Raw genomic sequence first — 15,087 nt, forward strand, 5'->3', positions numbered from 1 at the left:
TCTGATCCAAAAACTCCTCAAAAAATCAGTGTGAACACACCCTAAGGCTTAGGTTTTAAGAACGTACCCTAAAGGGACAGCGGGGGTCTTGACGGCAGAATTCGGCCACATCTTGATTATTGTGTAGGAAGTAGGGCAGGTGCCCGGCGGGTAAATTGATCTTCTGAAAGTCATAGGGGAGAGAAGAAATGTTCTGGTCGGTGACGGCAGTCACGCTCCGAGCAGCGAGGATCAAAATGTGTAGTAATAATCCGATGACTGGATAGACCATGACCGCACTCAGCTTCTGGAAGCAAAAAAGTATGGAGAAATCAAACTAAAATTTTGAAGGGGAAAGTACAGCGCAGAAATGAAAAATTAGGGTTCTGCCTAAAATAGTCGCTAAAAAACCGCCTGCAAGACTCCTCCTATTCATCTCTATTGTAAAACCATTTTGCTGTACATTTGTTCAGTCTTTTTTTTTCTGCTCCAGTGGCACCACAGGCACCTGCCTCATCAATCCTGGCACCCCGGGCACCAGCCTCACCAATCCTGGCACCTGCCTCATCAATCCTGGCACCCGGGCACCAGCCTCACCAATCCTGGCACGTGCCTCATCAATCCTGGCACCCGGGCACCAGCCTCACCAATCCTGGCACCCCGGGCACCTGCCTCGCCAATCCTGGCACCCAGGCACCTGCCTCACCAATCCTGGCACCTGCCTCACCAATCCTGGCACCCAGGCACCTGCCTCACCAATCCTGGCACCTGCCACACCAATCCTGGCACCCCGGGCACCTGCCTCGCTAATCCTGGCACCCAGGCACCTGCCACCAATCCTGACACCACAGACATCTGCCGCCAATCCTGGCACCCCGGGCACCTGCCTCACCAATCCTGGCACCCAGGCACCTGTCTCACCAATCCTGGCACCCAGGCACCTGCCTCACCAATCCTGGCACCTGCCACACCAATCCTGGCACCCAGGCACCTGCCACCAATCCTGGCACCTGTCTCACCAATCCTGGCACCACAGACATCTGCCGCCAATCCTGGCACCCAGGCACCTGCCTCACCAATCCTGGCACCCAGGCACCTGCCTCACCAATCCTGGCACCTGCCTCCCCAATCCTGGCACCTGCCTCCCCAATCCTGGCACCCAGGCACCTGCCTCACCAATCCTGGCACCTGCCTCACCAATCCTGGCACCCAGGCACCTGCCTCACCAATCCTGGCACCTGCCTCACCAATCCTGGCACCCCAGGCACCTGCCTCGCCAATCCTGGCACCTGCCTCACCAATCCTGGCACCCCAGGCACCTGCCTCACAAATCCTGGCACCTGCCTCGCCAACCTGGCACCTGCCTCACCAATCCTGGCACCTGCCTCACCAATCCTGGCACCCCTGGCACCTGCCTCACCAATCCTGGCACCCAGGCACCTGCCTCACCAATCCTGGCACCTGCGTCACCAATAGTGGCACCCGGGCACCTGCCTCACCAATCTTGGTACCTCGGGCACCTGCCTCACCAATCCTGGCACCCAGGCACCTGCCTCACCAATTCTCGCACCCCGGGCACCTGCCTCGCTAATCCTGGCACCCAGGCACCTGCCGCCAATCCTGGCACCTATCTCACCAATCCTGGCACCCCGGGCACCTGCCTCACCAATCCTGGCACCCCAGGCACCTGCCTCACCAATCCTGGCACCTGTCTCACCAATCCTGGCACCCCGGGCACCTGCCTCACCAATCCTGGCACCCCGGGCACCTGCCTCACCAATCCTGGCACCTGTCTCACCAATCCTGGCACCCCGGGCACCTGCCTCACCAATCCTGGCACCACAGACATCTGCCTCACCAATCCTGGCACCTGTCTCACCAATCCTGGCACCCCGGGCACCTGCCTCACCAATCCTGGCACCCCGGGCATCTGCCTCACCAATCCTGGCACCTGTCTCACCAATCCTGGCACCACAGACATCTGCCTCACCAATCCTGGCACCTGTCTCACCAATCCTGGCACCCCGGGCACCTGTCTCACCAATCCTGGCACCACAGACATCTGCCGCCAATCCTGGCACCCCGGGCACCTGCCTCACCAATCCTGGCACCCAGGCACCTGCCTCACCAATCCTGGCACCCAGGCACCTGCCTCGCCAATCCTGGCACCCAGGCATCTGCCTCACCAATCCTGGCACCCAGGCATCTGCCTCACCAATCCTGGCACACAGGCATCTGCCTCACCAATCCTGGCACCCCGGGCACCTGCCTCGCCAATCCTGGCACCCAGGCACCTGCCTCGCCAATCCTGGCACCCCGGGCACCTGCCTCGCCAATCCTGGCACAACAGACACCTGTCTCGCCAATCTTTTTTTCTGCTCCAGTGGCACCCTGAGCACCTGCCTTGCCAATCCTTCAGACCTCTGGGTATGACACTCTATCTATATTCTGAAAATATTCTGATTATTTCTATTGTTATTACGTGAGAAAATGATCAAGACTGGTTAAATTGATCATTGGAGCTGTTGCCCATAGCAACAGAATGGTTAAATTGATTATTAGACCTGTTGCCCATAGCAACAAACTGTGTAAACTGATTATTGGAGCTATTGAACCTAACAACCAATCAGGACGGTGCTTTCATTTTTTCATAAACGAGAGCAGCAATCTGATTGGTTGCTATGGGTAACTACACTGAGCCCAAGTGAACGCTGGGAGTTGTAGTTTCGCGTTTGTTGCATGTAAATGGCCGCGACGGCGGCGACAACCGCTATTCTCTCACCCGGGTCCTGCCGCTCAGTGTCCGCCCGCATCACCCCTCTGTCTCCGGCTGCAATGGATGTATTGTTGGGGGGAGTCACCGCCGGAAGCCCGGGGAGGTGACAGGGAGGAGAGGCCCGCCCTGTGTGCTGTGACGGCTGAGAAGGGCGCAGCGGGCACTGTGCGGGGCACCGGGGCAGAGTAGGGGCGCGGCGCCCCCTGCCGGACACTAGTAGTAACACACGTCCTTGTATTGCTCCAATAAAGTAATTTAACCCCTTCACGACGGGACGAGTTTTGCTTTTTTTCTTTTCTTCATCCTCTAGATAGATTTTTATTTTCTTTTTCTATTTTTGACGTTAATTTTATATTGGATTTTTTAATGCACCGAATGTGTAAAAATAAAGTCTTTTTTCCCTTTATAGTTGAACAGGGAAGTGGAGCCGATTCAGACTATTTTTATGACAATTTCTTCATTTCTATTTCTTTAGTCGGGGACTCAATGGCTTGTTCTGTATACTACACTATGGCAGCGCATGGAAGAAATGGCGATCTGCCACCAGACTGTGGCGGCCGGGCTCTCGGGAGAGAAGAAAGATAGCGCCAAAGTTGTGGCGGCTCGTGGTTTGGTTCCTCCAGCCCTTCTTGGTGGTGCCCATCACACTCCCTGGTGTCCGGTGGCATAGTGTCGCACGCTAGCCCAATACTTCTGTGTCCCCTCTGCTCCTGTTCAGAGTCCCAAATGGGTAAAGAGACCACCCCAGGAGCAGGGTGGGCCACGCCATAGGGACGGGCTCATCCCTGCTCCTACGTATCAGCAGTCACCAATAGTCACAAACATCCTCTCTCAAGATGGTTGATGGCCACCCGAACTGGCATTATAGGCCACAACACCCCCGACCTACACCGCAGCTGCTGGGCAGTGGTCCCAGCCTTTTAACCAGCATGGAGAGGAAGAGTTTGGGGTCTCCACTGGCCCTGCTGTCCTTTGGTTTCTTGCTCCCGGTCCTTCCTGATGTCCATCAGATTAGAAATGTCTGGGCCAGTGCATGTGTCAGCAGGTGGGATTCCACCCATCGGACAAGGGTCCGGAGATGCAGGGAGGGGGGCACATACACTATATGAGGACGAGTACTGGGACAAACACTTTAATCAGGGAATCCAGGTTTCTCATTGAGCCACTTGCCAGTCGTGTATAAAATCAGCCCCAGCGTATAACACCCGGTCCCGCTACCCCCCCAGCGTATAACACCCGGTCCCGCTACCCCCCCAGCGTATAACACCCGGTCCCGCTACCCCCCCAGCGTATAACACCCATCCCCACTACCCCCCCAGCGTATAACACCCGTCCCCACTACACCCCAGCGTATAACATCCGGCCCCACTACCCCCCAGCGTATAACACCCATCCCCACTACCCCCCAGCGTATAACATCCGGCCCCACTACCCCTCAGCGTATAACATCCGGCCCCACTACCCCCCAGCGTATAACACCCATCCCCACTACCCCCCAGCGTATAACATCCGGCCCCACTACCCCTCAGCGTATAACATCCGGCCCCACTACCCCTCAGCGTATAACATCCGGCCCCACTACCCCTCAGCGTATAACATCCGGCCCCACTACCCCACAGTAATAAACATCCAGCCCCTCACCCCCCCAGTGTATAACATCCGGCCCCACTCACCCCCAGTGTATAACATCCGGCCCCATTATCCCCCCCTCCTCCTCCCAGTGTATAACATCCGGCCCCCTTTGCCTCCAGTATTTAACATCCAACCCCCATTACCCCCCCACCACCACCCCCACAGTGTATAACATCCGACCCCATTACCCTCCCCCCCCCCCCATCCCAGTGTATAACATCTGGCCCCGTTACCCCTCCACCCACACCCCAGTGTATAACATCTGGCCCCGTTACCCCTCCACCCCCACCCCAGTGTATAATATCCCGCCCCAATACTCCCAACCCACCCCAATGTATAACATTTGGCCCCGTTACCCCTCCACCCCCACCCCAGTGTATAACATCCGGCCCCATTACCCCCCATCCACCCCAGTGTATAACATCCGACCCCACTACCCCCCAATGTATAACATCCGGCCCCACTACCCCCCAGCGTATAACACCCATCCCCACTACCCCCAGTGTATAACATCCGGCCCCACTACCCCCCAGTAATAAACATCTGGCCCCACTACCCCCCAGCATATAACATCCGGCCCCACTACCCCCCTCCCAGCGTATAACATCCGGCCCCACTACCTCCCAGTAATAAACATCCGGCCCCTCACCCCCCCCCCCCCCCCCCAGCGTATAACACCCATCCCCACTACCCTTCAGCGTATAACACCCATCCCCACTACCCTTCAGCGTATAACATCCGGCCCCACTACCCCCCACCCCCCCCAGCGTATAACACCCGCCCCACTACCCCCCAGTGTATAACACCCATCCCCACTACCCCCAGTGTATAACATCCGGCCCCACTACCCCCCAGTAATAAACATCCGGCCCCACTACCCCCCAGCATATAACATCCGGCCCCACTACCCCCCTCCCAGCGTATAACATCCGGCCCCACTACCCCCCAGTAATAAACATCCGGCCCCTCACCCCCCCCAGCATATAACACCCATCCCCACTACCCTTCAGCGTATAACACCCATCCCCACTACCCTTCAGCGTATAACATCCGGCCCCACTACCCCCCACCCCCCCCCAGCATATAGCACCCGGCCCCACTACCCCCCAGTGTATAACACGCATCCCCACTACCTCCCCAGCGTATAACACCCATCCCCACTACCCTTCAGCGTATAACACCCATCCCCACTACCCTTCAGCGTATAACACCCATCCCCACTACCCTTCAGCGTATAACATCCGGCCCCACTACCCCCCACCCCCCCCAGCATATAGCACCCGGCCCCACTACCCCCCAGTGTATAACACCCATCCCCACTACCCTCTCAGCGTATAACACCCATCCCCACTACCCTTCAGCGTATAACATCCGGCCCCACTACCCCCCACCCACCCCAGTGTATAACATCCGGCCCCATTACCCCCCACCCACCCCAGTGTATAACATCCGCCCCGCCCCCCACGTGTACAACATCCGACCCCATTACACCCCCACCAGGTCTATAATATCCGGCCCCCATCACTTGTGAGTGACATTACTGAGGAGTAAAAGGAACCGCAGCAACTCAGCCACGAAGTGGAGACCCCGTAACGTTACAGAGCGGGGGGCTGAGCGCGGAGAAGCAGAAGGCAGAAAAGTCACGCTGACCCCATAACTGCAGAGTCCAGACCTCCTCTGGCATAAGATCAGCGTAAACACTGCGCCCCCACCGGGAGCTTCATAATCGATCAGCTGCATGCAGCCTTACATCACCAAGCACAATGCAGAGTGTCGGATGGAGTGGTGTAAAGTCACCACTACTGGACTCTGGAGGAGACGTGTTCTGTAGAACAACAGTCTCTGCTGAATGAGAAGCGGCTCACCTCCAAAGCAGAGTCCATAGACCCTGACCCGCTCCACAATAGGGGCTTTAAGAGTTAAATAAAATTGTCCTGAAAGCTGAACAACCCCTTTAAAGGTAGCTATCAAGGGGAATAAGTAACAGCATAGCTCTAGGACAGAATGAGTAGGGGTCCAACTTCTGGAGCCCCCCATCACAGGGGGATGAAGCACAGAGTCCTCGTTAGTATTTTTGCAGTCCAGGTAGGCCCCATTGTTTGGGGCAGAGTCGCCATTTTCTGCACACCTTGTCGGGGCAACACTACTCCCACTGTAATAATCTTCATCTCTTGCCCCTTGTGGAGAGCGGCTATAAACATTTCTCACTGCGGGGACATGTCCTATATAATCGCACAGACAACCCATAGATATGAACAGTCGAGGTGTAGTTCTTAGCTTTCCCTGTGGGGGCGCTGCAGGGAAGCTGAACACTTATTACAAGCTTTTCCCACAAATGACAACCGATCTCCGAGCGTCACTTTACCATCAGTTTATTGTCAAGGACCTTTCTAACAAGTAGGGATTCTCCATAGCGGAGACCCCCTTTAAAGTGCAAAGGTGCAAACTAGAAAGTACAAGGATGGATTTTTAAAGGGTTTCATCCTAAAATCTTAAAATGTAAATTAGTGTGGGTTATTCACAATCCCCAACCCCAAAGAAGCGTTTCTTCTTTCTTCTGCACAGTATCGCTGCATCCGTTCCCGCTGAGCCCGAGATCGCTGCCGACAACCACGGTGGGAGCCGCACTAGCAGCCACAAGGGTTGTCACCCAGCTTAGCCGTAAACAAAAAATATAAGCGTCTTAAAGGGCATGTCCACATTTGCAATTGTTTTATTTTACTGTTTAGACCTAAAAATTAAATCATTTCCAATTTCTACAGATTTGTGTCTGCAGCTCCTATGCAGGGTAAAGTGTCTCCATGGTAACAGACTACAAATAAACCCTGTGTTTTCTGATCCGGCAGTTTCCCCCTTTTTTTTCCCTACTGCTTCTTAACATTTATGATATTAGCAAGAAATATGGGACAAATGAAAGGGAGAGCGACGACAGGATCAGATGACACAGGGCTTCTTAGTAATCAGTAACCATACAGACACATGGGTCTGCACAGTAGCTGTAAACACTAAACGGTAAAGTATTTATAAAACAGGACCAGTTGCAAAATTGCCTCATCTGTTATTTTAGAGCAATTATAGGGATAAAAAACAGTTGCAAAAGTATACATACCCTTATATATGACAACTCCCAAGAGTCGCAGGTCGCCAGTCATGACATATCGGCTCCGTATTGTACGTTTCACAATTTAAAGGGGTGTCTTCAGGAGCACAGCTCTCCTCTGCCTCACGGCTTCCTGCTGGCAGGAGGGGGGCGCTGCGCTCCTGAAGATTAGCGGCACTGCTGACCCAAACTGTTCTTCCTCCCACGCCAGATGAGGACCAGATCCAGCGATCCGGTCAGTTTCAGATTTCTGCTTGCAAGGGTGCACGCTCCGTGTCTAGGAGACCGGTCACGTCACCTATGATAAGACTGCAGCAGTGGCCGGTAACCTAGGCAATGAGCAGTAAATTATAGAATTAAAAAAAAAAAAAACAACCCTCTGTTCTTGATTTTTAATAAGAGGTAAATTGCAAAGTAGCTTATTCTTAAAGACAGTTTGCAATTAACCCATTTAAGTAGTTGAGACAACCCCTTTAGCTCTCTGGTTCAGTCTCAAATGATAAAAAAAAAAGAATATGCGGAATATATATATATATATATAGTGTTTTTGTATTTTAGGAACCGTAAAAGTGTCCCGAGCAAATTTACATACTACACAAATAATAATTTAAACACCAATATTCGGCTTTAAAGGGGCAAGGATCGGAGCGGCATATCCACATGCGGCAGATAAAAATCATCTGTGAATGTACACAGGGAGTTTATACAGAGGAGCGACATTTACAGGAGGAGACGGGATCTTCTTCTGAGGATCTACTTCAGTCTTTGCTGTAACAGTTCGTCTATCTGAGTCTTGTACATGTTCTTCACGTCCTCCAGGTCCAGCCGCAGCTCCTCCGCCTCCTCGGCTTTCTCGCCGTACATCTGCAGGATGGTGTTGTATCGCTGGTCCAAATCCTGAAAAATGTATACTGGGTTTTGTTAAGAGTTCTGTGGATAACCCCCCACCCAGAAATCCTACATTTATCACCTATGGTTTATGTAGGAGCACTCCTTTAAATTCATCTCTAGCTGACAAATCTATTGGCTTAGGATCTAAAGGGGTTGCATATCTTTGGGGACTTTTTACTTAAGGTTTGGGATGAAAGTCTGCAATGACCCTATGTGACCGTACTTCTGAATCCTCACCACGCCAGCACTCAAGAGTCTCAGATTCCGGTGGCGAGAGCAGGCGGTCACTTGAGCACAAGTATGAGATTTGCAAACTTGTGGGCCAAATTCCGACTAGACCTCAATTCACTTGCATGCGCACGTCTAGTCGGCATGCGACCGCACGTATGCCAATCACAAACTTGCGGTCACATGACTGTCCGCTCTTGCCACCAAAAAAACCTGACGGTTATGGTGCGGGTACTGTGAGGATTCAGAGAAAAAAAAACATGCAAACTCTCCCACTGGCCCGTCATATTCTCTGTTAACTCATTTTGCAGCCAGAAACAAATTAAATCACATTCACTTCACGGTGTACAGAGCTGTGCTGCAGTACCGAGAGCGGCCACTACACGGTGTACGGAGCTGTGCTGCAGTACCGAGAGCGGCCACTACACGGTGTACGGAGCTGTGCTGCAGTACCGAGAGCGGCCACTACACGGTGTACGGAGCTGTGCTGCAGCACCGAGAGCGGCCACTACACGGTGTACGGAGCTGTGCTGCAGCACCGAGAGCGGCCACTACACGGTGTAAGGAGCTGTGCTGCAGCACCGAGAGCGGCCACTACACTGTGTAAGGAGCTGTGCTGCTGTACCGAGAGCGGCCACTACACGGTGTACAGCGCTGTGGTGCAGTACAGAGAGCAGCCACTACACGGTGTACGGAGCTGTGCGGCAGCACCGAGAGCGGCCACTACACGGTGTATGGAGCTGTGCTGCAGTACCGAGAGCAGCCACTACACTGTGTACGCAGCAGTGCTGCAGTACCGAGAGCGGCCACTACACTGTGTACGCAGCTGTGGTGCAGTACAGAGAGCGGCCACTACACGGTGTACGGAGCTGTGCTGCAGTACAGACAGCGGCCACTACACGGTGTACAGAGCTGTGGTGCAGTACAGAGAGCGGCCACTACACGGTGTATGGAGCTGTGCTGCAGTACCGAGAGCAGCCACTACACTGTGTACGCAGCAGTGCTGCAGTACCGAGAGCGGCCACTACACTGTGTACGCAGCTGTGGTGCAGTACAGAGAGCAGCCACTACACGGTGTACGGAGCTGTGGTGCAGTACCGAGAGCGGCCACTACACGGTGTACGGAGCTGTGGTGCAGTACAGACAGCAGCCACTACACGGTGTAAGGAGCTGTGGTGCAGTACAGACAGCGGCCACTACACGGTGTACAGCGCTGTGGTGCAGTACAGAGAGCAGCCACTACACGGTGTACGGAGCTGTGGTGCAGTACCGAGAGCGGCCACTACACGGTGTATGGAGCTGTGCTGCAGTACCGAGAGCAGCCACTACACTGTGTACGCAGCAGTGCTGCAGTACCGAGAGCGGCCATTACACTGTGTACGCAGCTGTGGTGCAGTACAGAGAGCGGCCACTACACGGTGTACGGAGCTGTGGTGCAGTACAGACAGCAGCCACTACACGGTGTAAGGAGCTGTGGTGCAGTACAGAGAGCGGCCACTACACGGTGTATGGAGCTGTGGTGCAGTACAGAGAGCGGCCACTACACGGTGTACGGAGCTGTGCTGCAGTACAGAGAGTGGCCACTACACGGTGTACGGAGCTGTGGTGCAGTACAGAGAGCGGCCACTACACGGTGTACGGAGCTGTGCTGCAGTACTGAGAGCAGCCACTATACGGTGTATGGCACTGTGCTGCTCCATTCTGCACACAGCTGATTAGTGGAGGTCCCGGGAGTTGGACCCCCATCAATCTGATATTAATGACCAATCCTGAGGACAGGTCATCCATATCTAATGTCCGGAGCACCCCTTCATGGTAAAGTATAGGGAATGCCCTTGTGACTGTACGGCCAATACTTGCCCTCATCTGAGCGCGCAGTTTGGGGATCTCCTTCACCTTCTCCTCTAGATCGTCACTGACATTATTTAATCTGACGACTTCTTCGGCGAGGATGGAGCGAGTCTTTTCCAAACTTACAATTTCAAGCTGAAACAAAAATGGATTTGTCAATGGAGAGGAAATATATAACCTCCAGCTGCAGTCACACCAGATACTGACAGATATAGTCCAATAGATTTTTTCAGTTTCTGATCGTAGATTTCTTTTCTTCACAAGATTATGGGGGCGGCCATCCTGCCGGAACTGCTGTTAACAGCAATCGGTGATCTGCTTTATGGCAGTCCTACGGCTCAATAGGAACCAATATACTGGAGCCGGCTCACTGACTTGCACGGGAGTATTGTGGGCATGCTCTGTGACTGGTATAGATGTCATTATGCAGGGAGGAGGAGGAGGTGAGCTGTGACATCACCTATTGTGAATGATGGATCTGGTGTTTGGAGATGTTGCTTTCCATTTTAATCCTGCCCATGATAATAATGAGACTGCTTAGAAGTCATCCGCATGGAAAACAACATGTGAGCGGCCAAAGGAAAAACTGCAAAATTGCAGGGATTTCTATTTCTATAAAATTACATCAAAATTGAAAAGTTAAAAAAAAAATCATAAATCAGGTCATTTTTTTTTATCAGACGCCTTTTTAGTAAAATGGTAATAAATTAATTCCACACCCCATGTAGAGGAGAGTGGGTGTGGGCTTCAGTACACAGTACGGGCACCTCCTACAATGGTGTGAAAAAGTGTTTGCCCCCTTCCTGATTTCTCATTCTTTCTGTTTGTCACTTAAATGTTTCAGATCACAAAACAAATGTAAATATTAGACAAAGATAACACAAGTAACCACAAAATGCAGTTTTTAAATGAAGGTCTTTATTATTAAGGGAAAAAGAAATCCAAACCTACAGGGTCCTGTGTGAAATAGTGATTGGCCCCTAAACCTAATAACTCCTTGGGCAACCCTTACCAGCAACAACTGCAATCAAGCGTTTGCGATAACTGGCAATGAGTCTTTTACAACGTTATGGAGGAATTTTGGCCGCTCATCTTTGCACAATTGTTGTAATTCAGCCACATTGGAGGGTTTCCGAGCATGAACCGCCTTTTTACAATCATGCCACAGCATCTCAATCAGATTAAGGTCAGGACTTTGACTAGGCCACTCCAAAGTCTTAATTTAGTTTTTTTTAAGCCATTCAGAGGTGGACTTGCTGGTGTGTTTTGGGTCATTGTCCTGCTGCACAACCCAAGTGCGCTTCAGCTTGAGGTCATGAACAGATGGCCGGACATTCTCCTTCAGGATTTCTTGGTAGATAGCAGAATTCTTGGTTCCATTTACCACAGCAAATCTCCCAGGTCCTGAAGCAGCAAAACAGCCCAAGACCATCACACTACCACCACCATATCTTACTGTTGGTATGATGGATGTTCCATTTCTGAAATGCAGTGTTACTTCTACACCAGATGTAATGGGACATACACCTTCCAAAAAGTTAAACTTTTGTCTCGTCAGTCCACAGAGTATTCTCCCAAATGTCTTGGCGATCATCAAGATGTTTTCTGGCAAAATGGAGATTAGCCTTTATGTTCTTTTTGCTCAGCAGCGGTATTCGTCTTGAAACTCTACCATGCTGCCATCTTTGCCCAGTCTCTTTCTTATGGTGGAGTCATGAACACTGACATTAACTGAGGCAAGTGAGACCTGCAGTTCTTTGGATGTTGTTGTGGGGTCTTTTGTGACCTCTTGGATGAGTCGTCACTGAGCTCTTGGGATAACTTTGGTCGGCTCCTGGGAAGGTTCACCACTGTTCCATGTTCTCGCCATTTGTGGATAATGACTCTCACTGTGGTTTGAGTCCCAAATCTTTAGAAATGGCTTTATAACCTTTTCCAGACTGATAGATCTCAATTACTTTGTTTCTCATTTATTCCTGAATTTCTTTGGATCGCAGCATGATGTCTAGCTTTTGAGGATCTTTTGGTCTACTTCACTTTGTCAGGCAGGTCCTATTTAAGTGATTTCTTGATTGAGAACAGGTGTGGCAGTAATCAGACCTATGTGTGGCTAGGGAAATTGTACTCAGCTTCCCACAGATGTGATAAACCATGGTTAATTTATGTTTTAAGGGGGAAGGGGCAATCATTATTTCACACAGGGCCCTGTAGATTTGGATTTCTTATTCCCTTAATAATAAAGACCTTCATTTAAAAACTGCATTTTGTGATTACTTGTGTTATCTTTGTCTGATATTTATATTTGTTTTGTGATCTGAAACATTTAAGTGTCGCAAACATGCAAAAGAATGAGAAATCAGGCAGGGGGCAAACACTTTTTCACACCACTGTATATAGACACTTCTATACTGTACACAGGAGACAGAGCCAGCACTGCTACTGCCTGCACACATCTCTGCTCGATGCTACAGAACATCCAAGGGTTAAAAATGCAAGTGATACGTGATGGTGAGGACGGCATGTTTTATAGAAAGTACCTTAAAAGGGTTAGAAAAGTCTGCGGTCACGCTGTGTGTCTGCAGACTTTTGCATTGGGAAGGCGCGGTGTACGGTGCGCACGCTGTCAGGATTCCCTGGTATTGTTGGAGTGAGAGGACGGTCAGGAGACTGCATGTACTTGATTCGCACAGACTAGACATATCCAGCTTCTCGCAATGCACTTTTATTGATATAGGACATGCACGTCTGCTCGGCAGGTGACCGCATGCATGCACGTCTGCTCGGCAGGTGACCGCATGCATGCACGTCTAGTCGGCATGCATGCACGTCTAGTCGGCATGTGACCGCATGCATGCACGTCTAGTCCGCATGCATGCACGTCTAGTCGGCATGTGACCGCATGCATGCACGTCTAGTCGGCATGTGACCGCATGCATGCACGTCTAGTCGGCATGTGACCGCATGCATGCACGTCTAGTCGGCATGTGACCGCATGCATGCACGTCTAGTCGGCATGTGACCGCATGCATGCACGTCTAGTCGGCATGTGACCGCATGCATGCACGTCTAGTCGGCATGTGACCGCATGCATGCACGTCTAGTCGGCATGTGACTGCATGTATGCACGTCTAGTCGGCATGTGACCGCATGTATGCAAATTGCAAATCGCGCAGTCACACTGCAGTCACAACTCTAAGTCTCTAACTATTACCTGCAGTTGCGCAATCTCCCCTTCTCTCAATTTTAACTGAGACTGTAGATTTTCGATGACGCTGGAGCCGGCTCCCATCCTCACCGCGTCATACAGGTTACTGCTGCTGCTGACTGACATGGTCATAGGCCCGCAGAGCGGATCGTGGGAATCCTCCTATATGTAGAGAAGGCAGAAGATGGAAAATCATGAGAAGCATAAAATAGCTCAGACGAGTCCTGTGGGGTCCCAGCTCCAGGAATAAAGCCACATCAGTTCCCACGTCATCATCTCCCCCTCCAACCCCCCTATAGTCACAGCGCCGCCTGTAAAGCGCCATACTGGCAACGTAGGTAAAAGAGCGGCTATGGGAAATGTACAACAGGACCAGGAATAAGAGAGATTTCATTACCTGCGAAAGGATAGAAGTCTGTAAACCTGTCAGATCGGCCCCGCTGACGGAGCTGGAGCGTGACAATGTCGGGGTGATGGCTCCCGTCTCGGGGATGGGAAATCCATAAGATTTACGCTCCTTGGGAAATAAGCAAAAGTCACTTAGTTGGATAAACTTGCAGTTGAGATACGATGACGTGATGCCATTCTGTCCTAACTGCCCAATGGATGCAGGGTGTATGTCGGGGGCAGCGGCGGTAACCCCTTCCGAAAGGGACATTTTATTATTTTCACAATTTAGTTTTTTCCTCCCTTCTTCCAAGAGCCATGACTTTACTTATCCATCTACACAGCTCGCTATTTGTGCGATGACTTGAACTTTTGAATGTCAAAAAAAAAATCTGCAATTCTGGCATGGTTTGGGGTGAGTTATTTTTATGGAGATTACCAGGTATCTTAGTTTTTACGAGTCAGTACATTTATGGTGATACTAAAACTTATATAGTTATACTTTGATTTACTACTTAAAAAAAAACTTGATAGTTACATGAAGGCTTGTTTTATCGGGATAACTTTACTATATTTTCTCGGTAGTTTGGGGGCCATATGATGTTATTTCTTTTTAGAGAGGTGAAGTGATCAAAGAACAACGATCAATCTATCTATACACACACTATAATATTAGGTTTTTATTATTATTTATAATGAAAATGGCAGAATCGTTGATTTTACATATATGCACACACATTTATTTTTTTATTTTCCTAGTTTAAAAAAAATTAAGCAATTGGTGGTATGACCTTGTTAATTTTTTAAATTTTGCTATTTGGGGGCAGCATGGTGGCTCCGTGGTTAGCACTTGCAGCGCTGGGGTCTTGGGTTCAAATCCCACCAAGGACAACATCTGCAGTTTGTATGTTCTCCCCGTGTCTGTGTGGGTTTGCTCTGGGTTCTCCGGTTTCCTCTCACACTCCAAAAACATACTGATAGGGAATGTAGATTGTGAGCCCCAATGGGGACAGTGCCCATAATGTCTGTAAAGCATTG

At 51.0% G+C, this 15,087-nt stretch overlaps 2 protein-coding genes across 5 annotated transcripts in view; both read right to left on the bottom strand.

Annotated features, from left to right (window-relative positions):
- EOGT (EGF domain specific O-linked N-acetylglucosamine transferase) overlaps positions 1–2,908 on the bottom strand; it is a 39,582-nt gene extending 36,674 nt beyond the window's left edge. For 2 of the 3 annotated variants that reach the window (XM_073644717.1, XM_073644715.1), the window contains exons 1-2: positions 2,762–2,908; positions 68–286 (exon numbers count right to left, since the gene is read on the bottom strand). In XM_073644717.1, coding sequence (XP_073500818.1) covers positions 68–271 — 204 coding nt within the window. In that variant the 5' untranslated portion in view covers positions 272–286; positions 2,762–2,908. The remainder of the gene's footprint in view (positions 1–67; positions 287–2,761) is intronic. The other variant, XM_073644716.1, reaches the window with a different exon arrangement.
- Positions 2,909–8,020: 5,112 nt separating this feature from the next.
- Positions 8,021–15,087, bottom strand: part of TMF1 (TATA element modulatory factor 1) — a 28,861-nt gene continuing 21,794 nt past the window's right edge. For both annotated transcript variants that reach the window (XM_073644718.1, XM_073644719.1), the window contains exons 14-17: positions 14,060–14,179; positions 13,669–13,824; positions 10,467–10,592; positions 8,021–8,384 (exon numbers count right to left, since the gene is read on the bottom strand). In XM_073644718.1, the coding sequence (XP_073500819.1) occupies positions 8,241–8,384; positions 10,467–10,592; positions 13,669–13,824; positions 14,060–14,179 (546 nt within the window). In that variant the 3' untranslated portion in view covers positions 8,021–8,240. The remainder of the gene's footprint in view (positions 8,385–10,466; positions 10,593–13,668; positions 13,825–14,059; positions 14,180–15,087) is intronic.

The sequence above is a fragment of the Phyllobates terribilis genome, unplaced genomic scaffold, assembly GCF_046119375.1.
Source record: "Phyllobates terribilis strain yellow unplaced genomic scaffold, ASM4611937v1 Scaffold_8__6_contigs__length_399053987, whole genome shotgun sequence".
Taxonomy (NCBI): domain Eukaryota; kingdom Metazoa; phylum Chordata; class Amphibia; order Anura; family Dendrobatidae; genus Phyllobates; species Phyllobates terribilis.